Source organism: Macrobrachium rosenbergii, chromosome 8 (genome assembly GCF_040412425.1).
Source record: "Macrobrachium rosenbergii isolate ZJJX-2024 chromosome 8, ASM4041242v1, whole genome shotgun sequence".
In the NCBI taxonomy this organism is placed as follows: domain Eukaryota; kingdom Metazoa; phylum Arthropoda; class Malacostraca; order Decapoda; family Palaemonidae; genus Macrobrachium; species Macrobrachium rosenbergii.
In genome coordinates, this window is record NC_089748.1 from 54,132,990 (window position 1) to 54,156,097 (window position 23,108).

The 23,108-nt window shown below is 36.5% G+C and overlaps 2 protein-coding genes across 4 annotated transcripts in view; both read left to right on the top strand.

Moving 5' to 3' along the window:
* The first annotated feature begins 923 nt into the window (after positions 1–923).
* On the top strand, positions 924–9,415 carry LOC136840875 (rho GTPase-activating protein gacO-like). 2 transcript variants are annotated; one of them, XM_067107828.1, is made up of 3 exons: positions 924–1,081; positions 4,885–5,081; positions 8,073–9,415. In XM_067107828.1, the coding sequence occupies exons 2-3, from the start codon at positions 4,889–4,891 to the stop codon at positions 9,017–9,019; spliced, it is 1,140 nt and encodes a 379-aa protein (XP_066963929.1). In that variant the 5' UTR covers positions 924–1,081; positions 4,885–4,888; the 3' UTR covers positions 9,020–9,415. The 2 variants fall into 2 exon arrangements, with proteins under 2 accessions (XP_066963929.1, XP_066963930.1); XM_067107829.1 differs by having other exon boundaries at positions 1,010–1,150.
* A 5,915-nt stretch (positions 9,416–15,330) lies between these two features.
* Positions 15,331–23,108, top strand: part of LOC136840877 (secreted protein C-like) — a 9,310-nt gene continuing 1,532 nt past the window's right edge. Inside the window, exons 1-3 of one of the 2 annotated variants that reach the window (XM_067107830.1) lie at positions 15,331–15,484; positions 18,606–18,704; positions 21,720–23,108. The exon at positions 21,720–23,108 is cut by the window's right edge and continues 1,532 nt beyond it. In XM_067107830.1, coding sequence (XP_066963931.1) covers positions 18,626–18,704; positions 21,720–23,108 — 1,468 coding nt within the window. In that variant the 5' untranslated portion in view covers positions 15,331–15,484; positions 18,606–18,625. The remainder of the gene's footprint in view (positions 15,485–18,605; positions 18,705–21,719) is intronic. The other variant, XM_067107831.1, reaches the window with a different exon arrangement.

A 23,108-nucleotide genomic window follows, 5' to 3' on the forward strand; every position in this document is an offset into this window, starting at 1 on the left:
TATATGTTTTGATTTTACAAAGACTTTTAAAGTTTTTGGAATTTGTTTTCGTCCTCTGAATGGTTTCTCTGGCCGTGGAGATTGTACAGAAAATGAATAAGACTATCGGAAAATCAGGACTTACGATCAATATTAGTTCGATGATTCATAAAGACACCACACCAGAATGAAAAGATCAATTTCAATATTTGGAAATGAAACTGAACCCAGCTGAGCTATAAGATCTTTACTGAAAGGCACCTTAGAAAAATGCTGTATGTTAAAAAGTAGAGAGAGAGAGAGAGAGCTGTAGAGTAACGTAGTTTATAATTTTTTCAGCTCAAGTCGTGATTAGTTTGTGAAATGACAAACGAAACAAGGACTGAGCATTGCCTTGTTTGTACTATGGTATATGTTGCTTTCGTAAGAAGAGAGTAAGAGAGAGAGAGTCTAGTTTTTGACCTTTGTGCAAAAAATCGTTGATATTGCAAAATGAAATAAGAAATAAAAGGAAACGAGGACTACACAACTGTAAGAATGTCATTCAGTATAATGTTCACATTACACCTATTTATCATAAAAAGAAAAGAGAGAGAGAGAGATAATTTTACCTCGTTGGCCAACCATCGAATATGATGCAAAACAAATAATGCTCTAATTCAGGTCAATTCAACTCTCGTCATATTTAAACAAATCTTTTATTTAAACAGCAGTCTAGGCAAATCTTCCCCGGTGAAGAGAGTAAAATTTCGAATTTTCCAGGCAAGCTGAGTCTTCATAAAAGTTTTCTTATCGTTTACCTTGCCTATGATTTTATATTTCACAAAAGCGAAACACCCACAAGCAAGACCATAACATCCGCGACAACATGACCTCGAGTACACAACCTGGTTCAGAGCCAATCAAAAACGAGAATTTTTCTCTATGACGCCTAAGCTCTATTACGATTGGTCGTCCAAAACGGGGACGCGAACAAACCAAACAGGTGCTTTTGCTATATTTATAGCTGCTCCTCTATGAACCCTGCCCACTAGTTAGTCAGACGGCGACGCCTAAAGGAGTCCAGTCCCCTCAGGAGAGCAGACCAAAATCACCTGGAAAGGTAATTACTGAATTTCCTGTGATTGCGTGGTTAAAGGGAAAGGTATCTGCTGTGATATTTACCTGTGAGGTAATGTTCGTTATTACCTGCGTTGGTAATATCCTTTTAGTTTAAGATTTTATCTTCCTGGAATCGTATCTTTAAAGACCTGGACTTAATCATGTTAATCAAAAGGCTTTGCTGGATTCGCAGACTTTAAATCACATCGGTTACCTTATTGCACTTTTTATTTTAGGATGAAACATTTTCGTTTGTGTTGATTTTAGCTTATATACTCTTTTGTTTGAGATGATTTCTACATGATAAAATTTCTTTTAATGAAGTTCTTCATTGGAGGCGTTGGTAGAGCTCTCGACTAGCACGCTGGTGGCCCAGCGTTCGACTCTCCGACCGGCCAATGAAGAATTAGAGGAATTTATTTCTGGTGATAGAAATCAATTTCTCGTCATAATGTGGTTCGGATTCCACAATAAGCTGTAGGTCCCGTTGCTAGGTAACCAGTTGGTTCTTAGCCACGTAAAATAAATCTAATCCTTCGGGCCAGCCCTAGGGGAGCTGTTAATAAGCTCAGTGGTCTGGTTAAACTAACATAACCTAACTTACGATTCCATAACACGCGTCTTAAGAGTGAATGCCATATTTTATATTTCATTTTCAATTTTAAGAAAATTTTCAAAATACTTTGATTAACTGTGAAAAGATTTACCATTTATGATTTATGAAGCACATTTATTTCGCATGGATAAGTGGATAACAACCATGCTGGATCAACAAAATTCATACCTGTATCATAACAATGTCGACATTAGTCTACTCTGCTAAGAATGCTTATGAATTTAACAAATAGCGCCGCTATTTAATTTATACAGTATAAGTGACAATCAAGAAATTAGGTATACCATATTCATTATATTGAAGGATATTGAATAAACAAGATATTAACTATGAAGATTATGTGGCTATCGATAATCATTGCTACATTAATACGAGAATATTCTTAATATCACGTCGCTTTTAAGGTTACAACACGTACGTCTTTTATATGCAAACATTACGTGAATGTTGATTCCTTTTCTAGTTAGTGACGAGAATATTATATCCAGTACCATAACGTTTATACAAGCAATGGAGTGTTAGAAAAATTTTCCTTTAGTTAATGAGCAGACAAAATTTCAATGACATTCAGCCCTCATGATTATCAAATATCAAGGCTCATATTCATTACGTAATTGCAAATTCATTGTTTTAGAGATTAATGGAAAGATACTTGTCTGCTAAGTAACTAGACGAGTTTTTTTTTCGAAGATCTTGCATTTTGATGATATCCTTTCAGAAAGCTAACACTTCACGATTTGATTAAACGTTATTGCGCTGCATTTAAGACTTTGTACATTAATTAGGAAGGGCATCAACGTTACGAAGGTAATATAATTTCAGTTTTCTGTTGACACACACAAACATACGAACACAGCACATCCACACACACACACACACGGACACAGCACACAGCACATCCACACACACACGGACACAGCACACAGCACATCCACACACACACACACACACACACGAAACACAGCACACAACAGCACATCCACACACACACACACATATATATACACGTGTGTGCATTTGTGTTTGTGTATATTTGATCTCGAGTATGCGTGTATATTTTTACTTTTCGACATATACCCATGAGGTATATATCTATACATGTATATGTATACGTATATACATACATATATATACATATACATATGCGATATACATACAGTATATGTACTACCGGTCTAGTATATATACTACAGGTCCCCCACCATGCCTTTTATCATCAATCAAAAAAAAAAAAATTTATTTTTCACATGTTCCAAGGTAAACTAAGTATCCTGACATTATAATTCTGATTTCTCCTTACGCCACATTTCACATATGGGAAAAAGGACAATCACATATTCAAATAATTCTATAAAAAAATTTCCCTTCAACGCGGATCTCCATTCTCTTGTTACCCACTTTTAACACATTGACATAACTTCACAAAAGTATTTCCCAATAACGTCTCACTTCTTGAAATATGTTAATGCCCATCTGGTAACACCCTTAATATATGACCATCTTGTAAAGCTGGGCTTAACGTTGGTTCTTTGAAAATGACATCAGTCAAATCTATCTTTATTCCTATCCTGATGTTCATTTGTTCTTTGCATTCGCTTTTCTCCACAACCTTCTCTCTCCGAAGTTTCAACAGCTAAGCTCACAGTTTCTCTCTCGCTTTCTCTTCTGCCTTTATTCCCCCAATTTGCTCTCGGAGAATAATCTGTCTTCATCCTTGCAATAACACTTCAAACGCTCCTATGATATGTAAGCAAAATAATCGTTATTGTCAGGATTAATTTTTCTTCTGTACCCAAAGTCAGATATTTTTGTGCTGCACTTTTAAATCGTTAGAATAACCTAAAGACGCAAAGAAATGAAAAGGAATGAATAGGAGAGTGAGCAAGTTTGATAAACATCTCTAAAATGACAAAATAAGTGAAAAAAATAAATAAATACAACGAAAAAATGTTGCAAACCAAATTAACAAGAAGAAAATTCGGAGTTTTGTTGATAAAACCATAAAGAAGCTTGGTTAACATTGCTTGGATAGGAGGAATGGCTGGACAAACTGGAAATCGGAAACCTGAGATTACAGGTACGGGCTGGGAATTTGCATGTAGCTAATTAGGAGACCGGAAGGGTGTTAGAGAAGATATGGAAAGCTAGAGAGAAAATGAAAGGACAAAGAGAAAGAAGCAAAAAAAGGATTTTATATGGTAATTTTGCAAAAATATTCAAGACTAGCGATATGAAAATACTGCTGTATGCCCAGTTTGAAGGAAATGTCCATTCTGAACTTTTGATTATAATTTCTTTGCTTGTTTTCAAAAGGACCGTTTTCACGACGAGATGACGATTATTATTATTATTATTAATAAATGTCTGACTCACGTCGGGATCGAACCCAGGTCTTTCAGGTGGAAGGCAAGGGCGCTATCCACTAGGCAGTTAGCTTGCCCAGGTAATTCCTTGGGTGCAGTTGCGCTCAGGTTCCAACTTCTTTTAGACTTGTATGGCCTGATGGATGGCGCCTTGCCTTCCACCTGTAAGACCTGGGTTCGATCCCGACGTGAGTCAGAAATTTATTTCTGCTCACACGTGATTGTGTGTTGATGATTTCTATATTATTGTGTGTGTGTGTGTGTGTGTGTTAATTATTATTATTATTATTATTATTATTATTATTATTTCTTTTCTCATTATTATTATTATTATTATTGTGTGTGTGTTATTATTATTATTATTATTTTTGGTCTATCACAGGCATCCTATTCAACTGGTGTTTTTATAGTGTGGGGTTCAGGTTGCATCTGCCTCCTTGAGGAGTCCATCGCTTTTCTCTATGTGCGCTGTTTCTAGTAGTACACTTTTTCTGCATGAGTCCTGGACCTGTTCCATCTAGTCTTTCCAGACTCCTTTTCAGGGATCTTGGGGATCGTGCCTAGTGTCCTATGATTATGGGTACAATTTCCACTGGCATATTCCATATCCTTCTTATTTCGATTTTCAGGTCTCGATACTTACCAATTTTTTCTTTTCATCTGCTCTGGTGTCCTTGGTATTGCGACATCAATGAGTGATACTTTCTTCTTGATTTTGTCAATCAACGTCACGTCTTTGACAAAATCAAAATATTATTATTATGTGTGTGTGTGTTATTATTATTATTATTATTATTGTTTGTATATTTCTTTTCTCCTTTTCAGGAAAATGGAGCCGAAGGGAGTTCTTGTGGTGTTGGCCGGATTCCTGAATCTCTGGAGGAGCAACACTGTGCAAGGAGCGGCTCCTCCGGTGATAATGCCATTACCTTATGCTGCGAGGTATCGAGATAGTTACCCCTTGGGGGTTCGTCCTCATCAGATCGCCAACCCGCCTTTAACAGCGCCTCAAATGATACAAAGTAATGAGTTTGTACTTCCTTTTTCGTGGGGCAATGTTCAACGTATCTTTAATAAAGATCATTGCACTTTATTTTCGTGAGACAATGTTCATCGTAGCCACGACAATATCTTTGCACTCCCCTTTTCTTGATATAATATTTAACGTAGCCATGACAATATCTTTGCCCTTCCGTTTTCGTGAGATAATATCTTTCGTAGCCATGACAATATATCTTTGTTCTTCCCCTTTTAGTAAGAGAATATTTATCGTAGCCGTGACAGTATCTTTGTCCTTCCCTTATTTAACATTGCCATGACAATATCTTTTTGCACTTCCGTTTCGTGAGACAATATTTCATGTGACAATATCTTTGTTCTTCCTTTTATAGGAATATTTATCGAAGACAGTAAAACATTGCCATGACAATGCATTCTTCCCTTTTAGTGACAATATTTTTGTTCTTTCCTTTTAGTTGGATAATATTTATCGTAGCCATGCCAATATCTTTGTCTTGCCATGACAATATTTTTGCATTTGCCTTTTCGTGTGACAATATTTATCGTGGCCACGACAATATCTTTGTTTTTCCCTTTTAGTATGAGAATATTTATCGTAGCCATGACAATATCTTTGTCTTGCCATGACAATATTTTTGCATTTGCCTTTTCGTGTGACAATATCTAACGTAGCCATGACAATATCTTTGTTCCTCCCTTTTCAAGGGACAATATTTAACATTGCCATGACAATATCTTTCCATTTCCCTTTTCGTGTGACAATGTTTATCGAAGCCATGACAATATCTTTGCAGCCGCATTTTTTGTCAAACTATAGCAAACGTAGACAATATATTTAACATAGCCATGACAATATCTGCTCTTCCCTTTTCGTGAGAAAGTATTTATCGTAGCCATGACAATACCTTTGTTCTTCCCTTTTAGTTGGACAATATTTATCGTAGCTATGACAATATCTTTGCAATTCCCTATCCGTGAGACAATATCCAAAGTGACAAATGCCGATAATTTTCGTGACAAACTACAAATGTCAATCGGAATAATTAATGGAAAGTTTTAACATTACTACCTAACGTCACTGACCTTATAGAAAAGGTCGCTGATGTAGATACTGTTCCCAGCCATAGCAACCTCATTTTTCATCATAATACGTCTTGCCATGGGGAGATGAGTCATATACTTTCTCATTTCATTCATTTCTCCCAGGCATGGCAAATCTGGTTCATCCAAATTTCTTGAACCTCCGACTTTACTCAGAAGAACGTAATCCTTGGGACACAGATTTCATAGTATTTTGTTCAAGAACTGACCATTCCAAGCTAATCAAAATAATAACTGAAACCAGAAATCAAGAAACTTATTTGACGCGAGGTCTGTCATTACATATTATCCCAGATTCATCCAAATTTGCCTGAATTTGAAAGATCGGAATAAACTTAAACCTAATAAAATGCCGTCATATGAGAAAAGTTCTCAGATTTAAGCTCTTAGTTAACCGTCTGAAACATGACTGAAATAATATGTAATAATAATAATAATAATAATAATAATAATAATAATAATAATAATAATAAATTTTATTTCAGCTCAATAAATATACATAGGATATAGGGTTATTGATTCTTAAGGCTCTTGTAAATGTGTCTTAAAGGTTCATTTGCACTTTTCTTGATGTACTGGCTTAACAAATATAACTATCATTTTCTAAATTCATAATCTACAGCGTTCTGTTGTGTATGACGATACATCACAGAAGAGCGTCTCTAAGTTAATGTTAGATGTGAAATGGCAGGAAACCCATAACAGTCAAGTTAAAGTTAAGTATATCTAAGTTTAACTAGACCACTGAGCTGATTAAACAGCTCTGCAAGACTAGCCCAAAGGTTGAATTTATTTTATGTGGCTAGAACCAACTGGTTACCTAGCAACGGGACCTACAAGCTTATTGTGGAATCCGAACCACATTATAGCCCGAAATTAATTTCTATCGCCAGAAATAAATTCCTCTTATTCTTCATTGGTCGGTCAGGTTCGAACTCGCGGTCAGCAGAGTGCTATCTGAGACCCCACTTCCCCAACGAGGAACTATAACAGTCAAGTACCTCAGAACCAATAGTGAAAGATAATGTAATTGTATAAAGACTGTCGTTTATAGTGAAAGATAATGTAATTGTATGTAGACAGTCGTTGCAATAAGAGTATCTGAGTTAATTCAGTAATCAATACTTTTAATTTTCGTTTATTTTCGTTCTTTCCTATACTTAATTTTCGCGCTAATGCGTAATCTTGGAAAGTAACGATTTGATGTTATTCCTAGAATTACGTCTTGTTTACAGTATTCCCTCAGGTTACTAATTTTTTTCATCTGTATGAGCGCGGTATAACTGCCACCCAGTAGACGTGAAAAGAGTAATAATAATAATAATAATAATAATAATAATAATAATAATAATAATAATAATAATAATAATAATAATAATAATAATAATAATAATAATAATAAATTTTTGTTTACACTATATTAATTAAACTATTCGCAACTTTCATTGGCAACGAAAAGGGATATGCTACATAAAGTTTCATAAGATATAGCTGCTGTAGTTAGTTATCTAATACACTTATGTAAAATTATCTAACCAAATAAATGAGTTCTAAATACCATTTCTTAGCATCGATGCAACAGAGCCAGTTTTGTCATTTTCACATAAATTGCACAATCTCTTATCATATTTACCTCAGCATGAAATGTACCGTTCTTAAGTTTGCCATTAGGCTGATTTTTCAAACTGACAAAAAATATAAGCCTTCAAACAACTTCTCAGAATGTTACTGTACTTCAGTTCTTTTTATTCAGTTGTGCAGAATTAAACTTTTCTTCATTCATTAATACCAGTAATGCATTTGGTTATCACTTGCGGATCGTTTTGACAGCAAACTTTTCCATTGTATACGTAGCTTACCATATTATTAATCTTAAAAAAATTCAATTCCAGATTATCAATGGCCACAAAGTATGCCGAGCCCGTTTGACCCTTTCCGAAACAGTTTCCCAGCCAAGCCTCTCCAGTGGTGGAGTAGGGATATGGACGTTCAAGACTTGCCTCTCCAATGGTGGAGTAGGGATTTGGACTTTGAAGACTCTCCTCTCCAATGGTGGAGTAGGGATTTGGACTTTGAAGACTCTTTCTATCCTTACGGAGTGGGGCCATTGGCGTTCCCCATAGGAGCCGCTAAGTCATCCAAGAAAGTTAAAGTCCAAACAACTCCCGCGCCAGCTAAAGGTAGCAAACCGAAAGCAACCACCCAGGCACCTGGTGCTCAACAGCAAACAACTGCTGGTACGCCTACAACCGCTGGAACAATCACAACTGCAGTGCCTACAATAGCCGCCGGAATATCTACAAGTACACAACCGCAAACAACTACAGGAACTACACAACCACAACCATTAGCAACTACGCTGGCGCCTGCAGCACCAACAAACCAACCAATAGTAACTTCCCAGACACCTGCTCTTGTTCAAGGACAAACAACTCCTGCATCACCTGCAGCACTTTCATCAGCTGGATCATCCACAGTATTGATTTCAACCTCATCTCCCCCACCACAAAGTATCTCTCCTGGCTCTACATCAACTCTGTCACCAGGTATTGTGTCTTTCCAGAACGCTGATGGAAGTCAAAGCTATTTCGTCCCGCCCAGAGATGGCGGCAGCGGTGTCAGAGTTTTCATGACAGGACCGGGATCCTTCTCCGGGTCAAGTGGTTCTGGCGGCAGCTTTGTTTCAGGGACTGGAAACTTTACCCTTGTTGATCCGCTAGCTCTACAAAGCTTGGGAGACTTTGCACCACCAAAAATTGACCTACCATTTGGGTTTCACCCCGGGAGATTGCTTCCGTTTATCGGAGAGATCCAAGCAGGACCAGGCTTCAGCCAATAATATTAGCAGCAACGCTCTTGGAAATCAAGGGTTCCCTCAGCTCCTTCCCCAGGACAGTCCATTTCAACCGAATGTAGGACCCCCTGCAGGGATTCCTGACGCCATCTAGCCAGCTGGTATTCCTTAAGTTCTTTAATGCCTTTCATTAAAAAGGAAGGTTTATTTTGTTTTCTCAGTGACCTGAAGTATTGCTTATTAATGGAACGTCTTTGTAACATTATGCCTTAATACTTTTGCAAAGTCTTTACTTGATACTGATTTTAGGAATCAAAAGTTTATGAACAGCAATTCTTGTAAGATATTAAAGAGCACTGAAAGTTTTTACCTGTGATTATATTGTAAGAAAGGCATGTTGCCCTTTTCATTCTTTACACTAAATGCAAACTTGAAAATTCACTTAGACTTTGACTTAACCTTACATTAGACTTAATGTCGTAATAGATGGCTCAAAGCAATAGAAGGCTCAAGCTTGAATTAGAATCCAGCGAACAACAAGACATTACTCGAAGCTATAACTTTTGAAAAAGTTAACCAATAAATGGCCCACAATCTTATAGGCATCAGTTGTGAGCCTTCTTTTTAACAAAACGCACAACCAAGCATATGCATGCTCTGCGCTTATACATAAATACAAATACATACATATATATACATACATATATATACCGTATAATATATATGTGTATATATATATATACACAGAGAGACAGAGAGATAGAGAGAGCACTCCCGTTTCTAGAAGAGATTATAGAACACAACAGAAGGCATTATAGCTTATAGGAATATCTCATTGTCTAGGAGACCTTTTTTGTTCAAAACGTTTATATGAACGCAGAGTATATCAAAGTTTTATGACCATATACCAGTGAGGAAATGAACGCTTAATAATAATAATAATAATAATAATAATAATAATAATAATAATAATAATAATAATAATAATAATAAAATAATAATAATAATAATAAAAGAGATAGCGACAAGTCACGAAGAAGCTGAACATTACTAGCCATTCTGAAGGGAAAACTAGGTCACCCAGTCTCTAATTTACATTAAAGAATAGATCGAAAAATAAAAAAAAGTAGACTTGACATTGGAGTACACAGCTAAACTGCCCCATCTATTGCAAAACATTATCATAATAATAAGAAGCAAAATTGGTAACCTTATCAGCTAACATCCCTAGGCGTCTGGTGTAATAATAATAATAATTATAATAATTATACATATGACTATAATTCCTTTTAGAATTGCTGATGTTCTGATTGATAAGTCTACGCTCATCCACCCAAGTGCTGGCAGAATTCCTATTTCTGACAATTAAATATTCAAAATAACAATTCTATAGTGCATATGGAATTCTTCTATCCCACCAGACTCAGTGTATATTGACAAAATTTGTAAGCAATCCATTCAATGATTTTATTTTCAGGCACTGTGTGCTTTTTTTTTTTTTTTTTTTAATTTTAACCCTTGTGAGTTGAGTGATGCAGTGATGCAGGTCGCACATTGGAACTTTTGTTTCTCTTCTATGAAACTAATATTCGGATCAGCACCTACGAAATTGTTAATGCACGTTGAGTTATGGTGATGATAATGATAATATTAATATCGTTACTATTATTATATTTTCGTTATACAGTAACAACAACGACTCACTGATATCGTTGCAGATAATTTCTTGTTGATATAAAGTGGAAAACGGAAAGGATTAATAACCCGTAATTTATGGTATATTTAGGTAAAAAATTGCTCTCATAATGCCATTTTGTCATATTTGTACCTTGCTGACAACAACGGAATTTTCTGATAATCTTACAACACTCTCAAGTCAGTATGAAAAAGATTTGAGGCGGATGAATTGTTATTTAGTTTATAAATATTAAGAGTGTGACAGTCTCTCTCTCTCTCTATCTCTATATATATATATACATACATATATATATATATATATATATATATATATATATATATATATATATATATATATATAGTTACATCAGGTATGGGAGCTTTATTCCAAATATCAAAAAACGATCAATCTCATTGACTAAAACAACAACAGTCAACAAGGGCATTATTTTTTTGCTAACTCTAACAAAATATTGATATTGATGACCTACGTGGAGAACCACGTATGATTGATTATATATATACAGTATATATATATATATATATATATATATATATATATACTATATATATATAATGTATATATATATACTGTATATATATAAATATATATATATATATATATATATATATATATATATATATATATATATATATATATATATATATATATATATATATAATAACTATGTATTTATGGGCAGGGGTTGCGCGCGTGCATGTGTTTGTATGACTCATGTTTCTGAATCAGAATCAAATATCTTACGGTCGACCTATAATTGAAAAAAACAAATTAAACTCCAAGTTATATTAAAAAAAAAACTCTTACAGCAACTTAAGTTTCTTTTTCAATTGCCACATTCGAAGTTGCTTCTAAACTACCCAGACGTTTTCAAATTCGTTTCGTCAATAAAGCTGATTTTTCAACTGCACTCAGACGAGGGGGTCGGGGGTTGGGGAGACCTATGGCCTCTCGGGAAGTGAGATATTTCAACTCGATTACCTAAAAAGCTATTAACGAAATGTTAAAAGCAATCACGGGACTAAGAGTAAATACGGTAGATGATTTCTCTTAGTACCAGACCAGCGTTCGACTCTCCGAGCGGCCAATAAAGAATTAAGGAATCTATTTCTGGCGACAGAAATTAATTTCTCGTCATAAAGTGGTTCGGATTCCACAATAAGCTGTAGGTCCCGTTGCTAGGTAACCAGTTGGTTCTTAGCCACGTAAAATAAATCTAATCCTTCGGGCCAGCCCTAGGAGAGCTGTTAACCAGCACAGTGGTCTGGGTAAACTAAGATATACTTCTTAGTACTAGAGTGCGTGAGATCTACGTTCAAATATCGCCTTATGTTCTTCAAGACTTGGAAGACTTGGGGTAATGAAGATGTTTTGAAATTAGCTGCGTCTCCCGTTCGGTGATGACTGACTTAGCAACATTTGCATTGTGCGCTCCAGTTTATTAACACAAAGCTTGCAAAAGGGTTTCCACTCAAAAACAAGTTTTTATCTGTCAACCCCCTTTTTGCGTTTACCTCTCTCTCTCTCTCTTTCTTCTTTTAATACATTGTAAATTCATAAAATGTAAAATTATAACCACTGTTTCTTTTAAACTGAAATTCATAAATGTAAATAACCCACTGGAAAATGGAATAAGGGAGTTATAATTTTATTATCTCTCTCTCTCTCTCTCTCTCTCTCTCTCTCTCTCTCTCTCTCTCTCTCTCTCTCTCTCTCTCTTCTCTTTTCTCTCTCTTTTTAATTATCAAAAACAATTTTTAGTTTAAGATACAGGTTTTTTCTTTTAACATCTCTCTCTAATCAATCTCTCTCTTCTCATCCCAGAATTTATATATGGAATCTATCTATATCTATCTACTATATATATATATATATATCTCTATCTCTATCTCTCTCTCTCTCTCTCTCTCTATCTCTCCTCTCTCTCTCTCTATATCTATATCTCTATATATTTCTCTCTCTCTCTCTCTCTCTTGTAATTCTAATATATATTATCCATATGTACTAGTCAAGATAAGTTTTCTTTAAACATGTGCAAATTCATAAAATAAAATTAGTACCCACCGTACCTCTGAAGTGGAATAAAAAAATTATCATTATTATTATTACCATTCTCTCTCTCTCTCTCTCTCTCTCTCTCTCTCTCTCTCTCTCTCTCTCTCTCTCTCTTACTCCCAAAAAACTCTAAATAATGTTATCGATAAGTATTAGTTAAAGCAGGTTTTCTTTTAACATATCGAAGAAAATTAATACAATGTAAAATGATTCTCATTATATATGTAATATAATACAATAAAATAACCACTTTTATTTAAACTCACTTTTGTGCTAGAATCCACCGATCTTTCTCTCTTGTAAAACAAATATAACTTATCCAAATGTCTTAACTTAGGTCCTACCCAGCGAAATATTTTCATGCTAACATATTATTATTTCATAAATTATATATTCATTCACCATCTGCCTCTGGAAACGTGGATGTAAAAAAATTATCATTATTATTAATACCATAACAAACGTCTCTAGATAAAATGAATAAATGCTGAAATCTCTCTCTCTCTCTCAATCTCTCAGCAATCTTACTCCCAAAACCAAATAATACTTGAACTTTATTTCCATTGCTCAAAACAACTTTGTAAAAGTACTTTGACCTTCTAGATTAAGATTCAATGCAAAAAATAACCACTTTTTAAACTGTGACACTTTTTCCAGCACAATATCGACGATCATTTTTTCTTAAACAAATACAGGAATATATCTTGTCAGTCTTAAAACCCCCATCACAGTTTGAAATACAAGTTTCAAAATAATCAACCGTGCTCCGTTCGTTCATACTGTCTCTGGAAACGGGTTTTCAACCTGGGGTTTTGCAGAAATGGGAATAACAAACGTCAGTTAGATACGCTCTCCCAGAGGCGTTGGGTTAGGGGCCTGGCCGCAAACAAAAAGAATAGCCACATGTAAATACATACAAAAAATTTGCATTATTTTAGGGAATTCTTTGTGTTTCAAAGTACTTTATGTCAGGAGATTTGCAACAAAAAGGCACCCCATTTTTAAAATGTGACAAATGTTTTCAGCGTTTGTTTTGTTTTATACGTTACACAAAGTGAAGGGCCCCATACATTTTGACAAAAAGTTTCAAAATAATCAGGAGAAAAGGTTCCGTTCCCTTAAGTCTCTAGGCCATAGTGGTTACGGTTGCCAAACAGCCTTTGATATATAAACCACAATGCATTAGCTTTTCCATTCTTTCACACTTTTTTTGAATTGGCTTATTACTATGAATAATATGTCCGAACTGCAAAATAATGAAGAAATGATATGTCTTTTGCGAGCGAATCCGAATTCTGTTCAATAGTTTCTTCATCTATTGTTTTTTTTCGCTTGGTTACTGGGATGTTTTGGTAAGCTTGTACAGGAGAGTGCGAGGAAGATAAGTTAAAGAGGTCATTGAATCTATCAAAATTATATTTATATATATATAATATATATATATATATATATATATACATGTGTAATTGTAATCGCCACAATGCCCTCTTAACTTATCTGGTAAAAAGTGACCAGCAGATTCTGCACACACACACACACACACACACACACATATACATATATATATATATATATATATATATATATATATATATATTTATATATATATATGTATATATACATATATATAATATAATATATATGTGTGTATATATATAAAGTATATATATGCATATATTTTACGTATATATACATATGTACACACTTGGCACACACACACACACACACACACAGACATATATATATATATATATATATATATATATATATATATATATATATATATATATTCTTTTTATATATATATATATTCTTTTATCAGACCTTCAATCCCCTTCCATGTGTACTGAGTCAATGCGATAAGTGTTATTTACTCTGAGTTTCAGACGGATTAATAAACATATACTATTTTAGACTCGCTTGTCATTAGAGCTTCTTAAAGAAGAGAATTCTTTTCATGTAAAGAATCCTGCGCAAATATTCCTTTCATGATGAACTGATTGATGTATGTAATCTGGCGATACAATAGCTACGCTCACTGACGCCGTCTTTCATGATAAGACAATGATGCAAAACATTGTGACACTGACAAAATCTATTTAGCACGCGTGTCAGAAAATGCTAAAAATGCTAAAAAAAAAATTGCTAAAAAATTTTTATCTAATGTTTCACGATTTCTGACATTACAGAGCAGTGGTCGACCATTTTCTGTAAATTTACAGAAATTTACATTTCTGTAAACTACGTGTACCATCCAACTTTCTTCACAGCTGTTCAAACTGTCATTACTTTCCTTTCTGGGGTCTGTCATTTCATCCCTTCCTTTCTGTTATATCTTCCTTTATTTTAACTTCAGTTAGAGCCTGGCAGAAGAAATATAAACGTATTCATCGAGAAATTAAAACATCCACGCATCGTTACAGGGATACGGAAAAGGGCCTAAACATATTTGGATTCATTATATTTCCACGCACAACTTGAAGCAACGTGACGCAAAATCAAAACATCTGTTTTCCATAACCTTGGAATGCACGAATCAACTGACCACCAATTGAAATGTCCGATTTCCTTTCTTTGCGGCTGAGCTCAAATTTAATTGGATGCAGCTGGCAGCGTCTGTTTGAGCTAGAAATATTCCAAACGAACTCTCTTTGATATATCTGCAGCTCTTCCTCATTCTAAGACGCACACTGACGGCGACGTGGAAGGAGCTCGTCTTCTTCAGGAGAGGGGAATCAATTAGAACACCTGGAAAGGTAAGAGTTCAGAATATTCGTGCAGTGGGGTCGCTGTTCGTTATGAATATCGAGTATTTCCGAGTTTTCTGTCCGACAGATCATTAGTAAAATCCGTGTCTCATTTAGTGGATACGTTGAACTAAAGAATTAATGACAGTATTTTGTGTTACTTACTTCTCATTTTAACGATTCATGTTATTTTATTTGATACATTCACCTTCATTCACTTGTGTTTGTTGACCCAAATCTGTAGATATCAAGACTTCATAAAGTCCAATTAATTTATCAACTGAAGTTAACGCTAGACTATCCCCATCTCACAAAATATGAAACTGGGTCAGATTTTGATTTTCCTTCAGGATCCGGCTGTTTTCTTTCTCGAAGAATTCTTTGACTCGAAAGAGATCCAGAGGGTGGGGTTTCAAGTCATGGCCAACCAGCATTGCGTTGTCTAGCATTATCGTGTTTTGTCTGTAACGCAGTTTATCTCTTTGACATTTACACTATGTAAACAATACCGAGTGGCACAAAAATGCTGACTCACGTTTCATAACTTGCTGCTGGTTAGAAGAGCTATCATGTGACGAGTTATGATCGAGTTTTAGACAACCTGTACACTTTTTATTTTAAGATTGTCTCAGCAAGAAAAAATCAACTGCTGTGTCGTGCAGTACTATATATGTTGTATATATATGAGTATATATATATATATATATGTGTATATATATATATATATATATATATATATGTGTATATACAGTATATATATATATATATATATATATATATATATATATATATATATATATATATATATATATATATATATTCCGCATCAGAGGCGGAAACTTTGCTATCGATATATTGTATAATCATATTTGCTGAAAGCAAATGGATGTTACAGACTAATACACACATAAACAAAGCCCATTGTCTTCTATAACAGACAGAACTGGGACTACTTTCTCCTCGTGGATTTCGGTAATAAATTCGTTAGTATGGAGGTCAGCCGGTCATTACGGCCTACCCACCGCCAATCAAGTCCTTCAAAGAAGGCACTGTACACCCCATATAAATGGGTATAAAAGCACAAAACGGAATGTATATATTATTGTCATAACGGACTAAATACCTGCTTTATGGGCCAAGGTTTTCACACTGATTAGCCCGGGGCACAAAGGTCATTAATTTGGAATTAGAACTCTCTCTACATTTAAGGGTTTGTTACAGAAGCAGGCCTACAGAGGCCCAGGAGGACTTTAATGTGAACCTCCGTATTTCTCACTCTTTTACTCTTTCTCAATGTACATAATTTATTTTCTTTACTTAGGCTTCCATAGATACTACTCTATCCTTCAAAATCTTTTGCGTGCACCCTGTTACCTCCCCTAATTAGCCTACCCTGTGATTCAGTTTTTTCATCCCCCTATTACATGTTGTGTTGACCTCCAAATACATACTTCCATCATCCTTACTAGCATTCATTGTTCCTCCTTCTCAATTTCCACTAACCTCATTACCTTACATTCTCTATTAGTTTCTCAGTTTACTAATATTTCCAGAATGATTCATTTCTTTACAGTTTCACTTTACTATCCTCAGTCAACAATGCATTTTTTTACAAACGCCAGGCACTCAGCAGTCTCTCCGTGGCCCTTTTTCTTATCCCATAGCTCTGCACCAACATCCCTTGCTCTTCCTCGAACTCCTCGCGTCACTATTTTAAAATGAACGTTTTTCTTGCATTATGCAAACCTGTAATCGCTTTCAACATGTCACCTTCGACACCATCAGTCTTCAGTATCTTTCCACACTCTCCATTCACCACTCTCACCCAGGCACAGATGTCAACTCTCCCAGAAAATCTCTTTCCCATTTCTGGGCCATATCCATTTACTATTACAACTTTTCTCCGGCCACACCCTTCTTACCCAAACAAGCATCAAACTAACCTATTAAGTTATACTCTTAACCCGCCCCAGTGTTGTTCCAGACACTACACTTGCCACCCCAACTCAAGTACTGCATTTCTCAACCACTCCAGTCCCTAGTCTGTCCTTGTACATATTGATACCCGTAACATGTTGGTGGGATGTGTGAGATAAGGAAAGGTATACTGAATGGGAAGTGGAGTGGTTGGTGTTTGCAGAAGTTAGTGTAGAGAAGCTGCAGACTTGCTGACAAGTCTCTAAGCCAGTGGTTCTTAATTTTTTTTGCCTGGCGCCCCCCTCTGCATTATGTATAGATCCCACATTTACCCATGAAATTTTTTGCCAACTATAAACTATAAACAATTTGTTTATCTGTTGTATACTATTATACTTCATTGTATATGAATATGGAAGGAGTGATAATATTTTGGCAAGTTTTGCAGTGGCATACAAATAAAAAATACTAGGCACCATCTAGCAACCCTGCTTGCGCCCACCTTGGAAGCTTCTGGCGGCCCCCTAGGGTGGGGGCGCCCCCAGTTTAAGAATCACTGCTCTAAGGGATTAAAAGAAGAGAATGTCTTCCAGAATAAGGTTATGACTGTAAATGGAAGCCAGAAAGATGAAGATAAATATTGGCATAGATGAGGGAAGAAGGGAAAGAGATGATTCAGGCATATATTTGAGAGTAAATGTATAAAAGACGATGATAAAGCTGGAGAAGAAGCAAATCAGAGAATAGCTGAAGCAAGGAAGGAAGGAGGACCTCTGCAAAAGATCTGGAAAAGAACACTGACTTTCCCCAGTTGTCACTGTCTCGGCCAAATCTTTTATCGACTAACCACCCCAGAATTTTCTTACTTTGATTTATGTTAATTTCATGATTTCCTTCACTGCTATGGCTATCTTTACTAAGGATAATTGGCGCAGAATGTATATGGCGCGGTTGTCTTATATAAAACGAAAAATCTGAACTGAGAAAATGATCTTTTCCATAATTTAGGTAACTATTATTTTAGGAAGGGTATTTATCTTTATAATTTTTGGTCTTTAAGGTTATACCAAATCACGAGATTTCAATATAGTTCACTCTACGAGGCAGAAGGGATTCCAACGGGAATTTCCGATAATATCTTTAATAGAGTATCGTTTCCTTCATCATCGTTATTAACATAATAAAAGTCCTTTTCATCATGGCATATTTTCAGGATCCACTCTGAGGAGCAGGATGGATCGACTCACTGTGCTTCTGGTGCTGGTAGGATTCCTGAGTCCTTGGGGGAGCCTCATGGTGCAAGGACAGCCTAGTAAGTCCTGTTCCTTTTTTGCTTTCTCGTTAATGATGAGGCCGATCCAGTGAAATTTGCTGGAGACTTATAATAATAATAATAATAATAGCGTATCAATAATAATAATAATAATAATAATAATAATAATAATAATTTTCTCTCTGTTCGTCGTTAATCTTAAGACTGATTCAGTGAGACCTAATAATAATAATAATAATAATAATAATAATAATAATAATAATAATAATTTTCTTTCTATTCGTCGTTAATCTTAAGACTGATTCAGTGAGACTTAATAATAATAATAATAATGATAATAATAATCCGTTAATGTTAAGGCTGATTCAGTGCGATTTACTTGAGACTAATATAATAATAATAATAATAATAATAATAATAATAATAATAATAATAATAATAATAATAATAATAATAATAATAACCGTAACAAGCAACGAGAACCCACAAAATTCGCAGGACGTTATTTTTGGATTTTTTGTAGGTTTCTTCACACTAAATGGGAGAATTTTGAAACCCCACGGGATGGCATTACATTTTTCACCAAGAGGAACGTTCGTACTCACCTACAATCAGATTATTATTATTATTATTATTATTATTATTATTATTATTATTATTATTATTATCTTGGGAGAAGACCCTCTTTGAGGCAAAATTCGTTGACAAGAATGGCACTCTGTATTTACTTGAAAGCATATTATGCCAAGGATCTCCTCCCCCCTACTACAACATCCATTTTCAGGAGAAAGTATCAACGATAATGATAATAATGATTGTGATAATAATAATAATATTGTTGAAAAGAATGGCACTCTGTATTCCTCTGAGCTTATATTTTGCCTTCTCTGCTTGGCATATAAGTTTCTTCGTCTCAGCAGGTAAATTATAAAGTTGTCCAAAGTTCATTTATTATTCCAGCGCTTCGGTAGGCCTTGCTAGAATTGAGAGGAGGTGAAAGGTACTAGGTATACATGCAGGGAATATTTATACCCAAAAAAGAGGTTACAGAGAAGGAAGGCGATTTTTGATTGGTCGGTCTTATTCGTGGAGCTCTCCTATTGGGTGTGAGTCTGGATGATAGACGCAGGCTCTGATTGGTTGGCGGCGGGGCCTCTGCTCACCGCTGAAGGAGAAAAAAAAAGTATACCTTAGAACAACCAGACAACTGGGCTGATTAACAGCTCTCCTAGGGCTGGCCCGAAGGAGTAGACTTATTTTACATGGATAAGAACCAATTGGTTACCTAGCAACAGGACCTACAGCTTATTGTGGAATCTGAACCACATTATAACGAGAAATGAATTTCTATCACCAGAAATAAATTCCTCTCATTCTTCATTTGCTGGTCGCAGAATCGAATGCGGGCCCAACAGAGTGCTAGCCTAGAACGATATCGACCCATCCAATGACAGTGGTCAGCAAGAGGAGGATTTCCTGAGTAACATTTAGAGTAGGTTTCCACCGAAGGATGGCAAGGGCCTCCTTGTAGTGGCAGTGGAGGTGGTCCACATCACCACTGAGGACTGTGGTATTCCTTACGATCTGGTGACTTTGAGGGGCGTTGCCGTGTTCCCTCATGTAGTGTTGGTACACTACCCTTTTCTGTAGATGGACGCCGATCCTCTTAGAGAGGTGAGTCGTTGTCATACCAGTGTAAGAATATTGGTAGGTTGTTAAGGAACGGAGTTGACAGGTGGTATCAGCAGGCTAGCTATGCCCCCAGGGAAGGAGCATGGACCATAAAATTATTCTATAGGGGATACATGAATATGGAGTATAAAAAGGTCAAGTCAACACTGAGGAACATCATTTGGGTTCATGTGACCCATGGCGAAGTACGCACAACTGCCCAGTACCTCATGAAGAAGAGCCCCTTGGTCAGCAGTGATTCCATGAAAAGGAGAGGAGTGGTCTATCAAATACTGTGCCCCAAGAATGGATACCACTATTCTTACATTGGTGTGACAATGACTCCATCTAAACAAAGGGGTAGTGTACCAACGCTGCATGAGGGAATACGGCAACGCCTCTCAATGTGTGCAAATCGCAATGATGAATACCATAATCCTCGATGGTGACATGGACCACCGCCGCCTCCACTACAAGAAGACCTTTGCCATCCTTCGGTGGAAACCTACTTTAGCTAAATGTTACTCAGGAAATCCTCCTCCTGCCGATCACCGTCAGGAGAACAAAGAGGCACATCCCTGAGACAACAATACAGCCGCCCTCCTCCTTGAGGCATGAACAGAATCCCCCGGCTCCAACCAATCAGCCTCCGTGTTGGTCAGCCAGACTCGCAGCCAATAGGAGAGCTCCACGAATAAGACCGACCAATCAAAAATCGCCCTCCTTAGTAAACTCATTTTTGGGTATAAATATTCTCTGCAAGTACTCCTGGTACCATTCATCTCCTCTCAATTCTAGCAAGGCCTAGTGAAGCGCTGGAATAATAAATGAACTTTGGACAACTTCTTTATCATTTACCTGCTGAAACGAAGAGACTTATACGCCAAGTTGGGAAGACAAAATATAAGCCCAACAGGCATGCAGATTGCCATTCTTTTCAACGATATTATTATAATTATCATTTCTATTATTATTATTATTGTTATTATATTGTGACAGTTTCTCCTGAAAATGGATGCAGAACTAGGGAGGAGGAGGAGGTCCTTGATATAATATGCTTTTCAGTAAATGGTAGACATAAAATATTCCTTGAAAGTGTTTGTAACTCATTTTACAAATAGAATGCTTTTTATAAATTTCTGGTGTAATGTTAATAGTCAAAATGGAAAAAACTTCATTTAGTAATTGCATATTTATCAGAGATTTTACTTTTAATTAGCCTTTGTTTTAAATAACTAGAAAAAACACTAGCACATACAATTTTACTTTAATATTTTAATGAAACACTTTACTGAGATGAACTTGGTCAAGTTACTGCCTGTAAAATCATTTCAAATTCTTGTTTTGCTGGTGTTGGTCTAATCAATAACCTCTTGTTTTCAGACTTTTCTTTGCTTATGGAAGACATTGATTTCGACCCCATTTTAGGAGAGAAGATGAAGATTCCTTTCCCGTTTTCGACTGCGTTTGGAAGTGATAATTTTCTGAAACTAGACTATGCAAACTTACCTGGATTCAACTCTCCTCCATTACTTCCAGGTGGTCCATCATTAACGAAGATTCCTGGAAGCCCCTGGTCATTTTTCCCATCACAAGGAGGAGTTCCATCGTCAAACGCTCTTTTAGTGGGACCAGGCTCACTCTCTGGATCCAGTGGTCCAGATGGTAGCTTTGTTACTGGGACTGGGAACTGGTATGCTGTCACTGGTAATAAACCTGGTTCTTCAGTGGCGTTTTTCCCATCCCAGGGAGGAGTTTCATCATCCAACACTCTTTTAGTGGGACCAGGCTCAATATCTACTTCCAGTGGTCCACGAGGAAGCTTCGTTACTAGAACTGGGAAATGGAGTGCCACAACTGTAAGTAAACCTGGTATTTCAGTGATGTTTTTCCCATCCCAGGGAGGAGTTTCATCATTCCAATCTGTTTTGGTGAGACCAGGATCAATATCTGGTTCCAGTGGTCCAGGAAGAAGCTTTGTTACTGGGACTGGGAACTGGTATGCCGTCCCTGGTAGTAAATCTGGTACTTCAGTGGCGTTTTTCCCACCCCGGAGAGGAGTTTCATCATCCCAATCTGTTTTGGTGGGACCAGGATCAATATCTGGGTCCGGTGGTCCAGGAGGAAGCTTCGTTACTGGAACTGGGAACTGGTATGCTGTCCCTGGTAGTAAACCTGGCATGTCAGTGTCGTTTTTCCCACCCCAGGGAGGAGTTTTATCATCCCAATCTGTTTTGGCGGGACAAGGCTCAATATCTGGTTCCAGTGGTCCACGAGGAAGCTTCGTTACTGGAACTGGGAACTGGTATGGTGTCCCTGGTAGTAAACCTGGTACGTCAGTGGCGTTTTTCCCACTCCAGAGAGGAGTTTCATCATCCCAATCTGTTTTGGTAGGACCAGGCTCAATATCTGGTTCCAGCGGTCCACGAGGAAGCTTCATTACTGGAACTGGGAACTGGAGTGCCGTAACTAGTAGTAAACCTGGTACTTCAGTGTCGTTTTCCCCACCCCTGGGAGGAGTTTCATCATCCCAATCTGTTTTGGTGGGACCAGGCTCAATATCTGGTTCCAGTGGTCCAGGAGGAAGCTTCGTTACGGGAACTGGGAACTGGAGTGCCACAACCGGCAGTAAACCTGGTACTTCAGTGTCGTTTTTCCCATCCCAGGGAGGAGTTTCATCATCCCAATCTGTTTTAGTGGGACCAGGCTCAATATCTGGTTCCAGTGGTTCAGGAGGAAGCTTCGTTACTGGAAAGTGCCTGGGTAAACCTG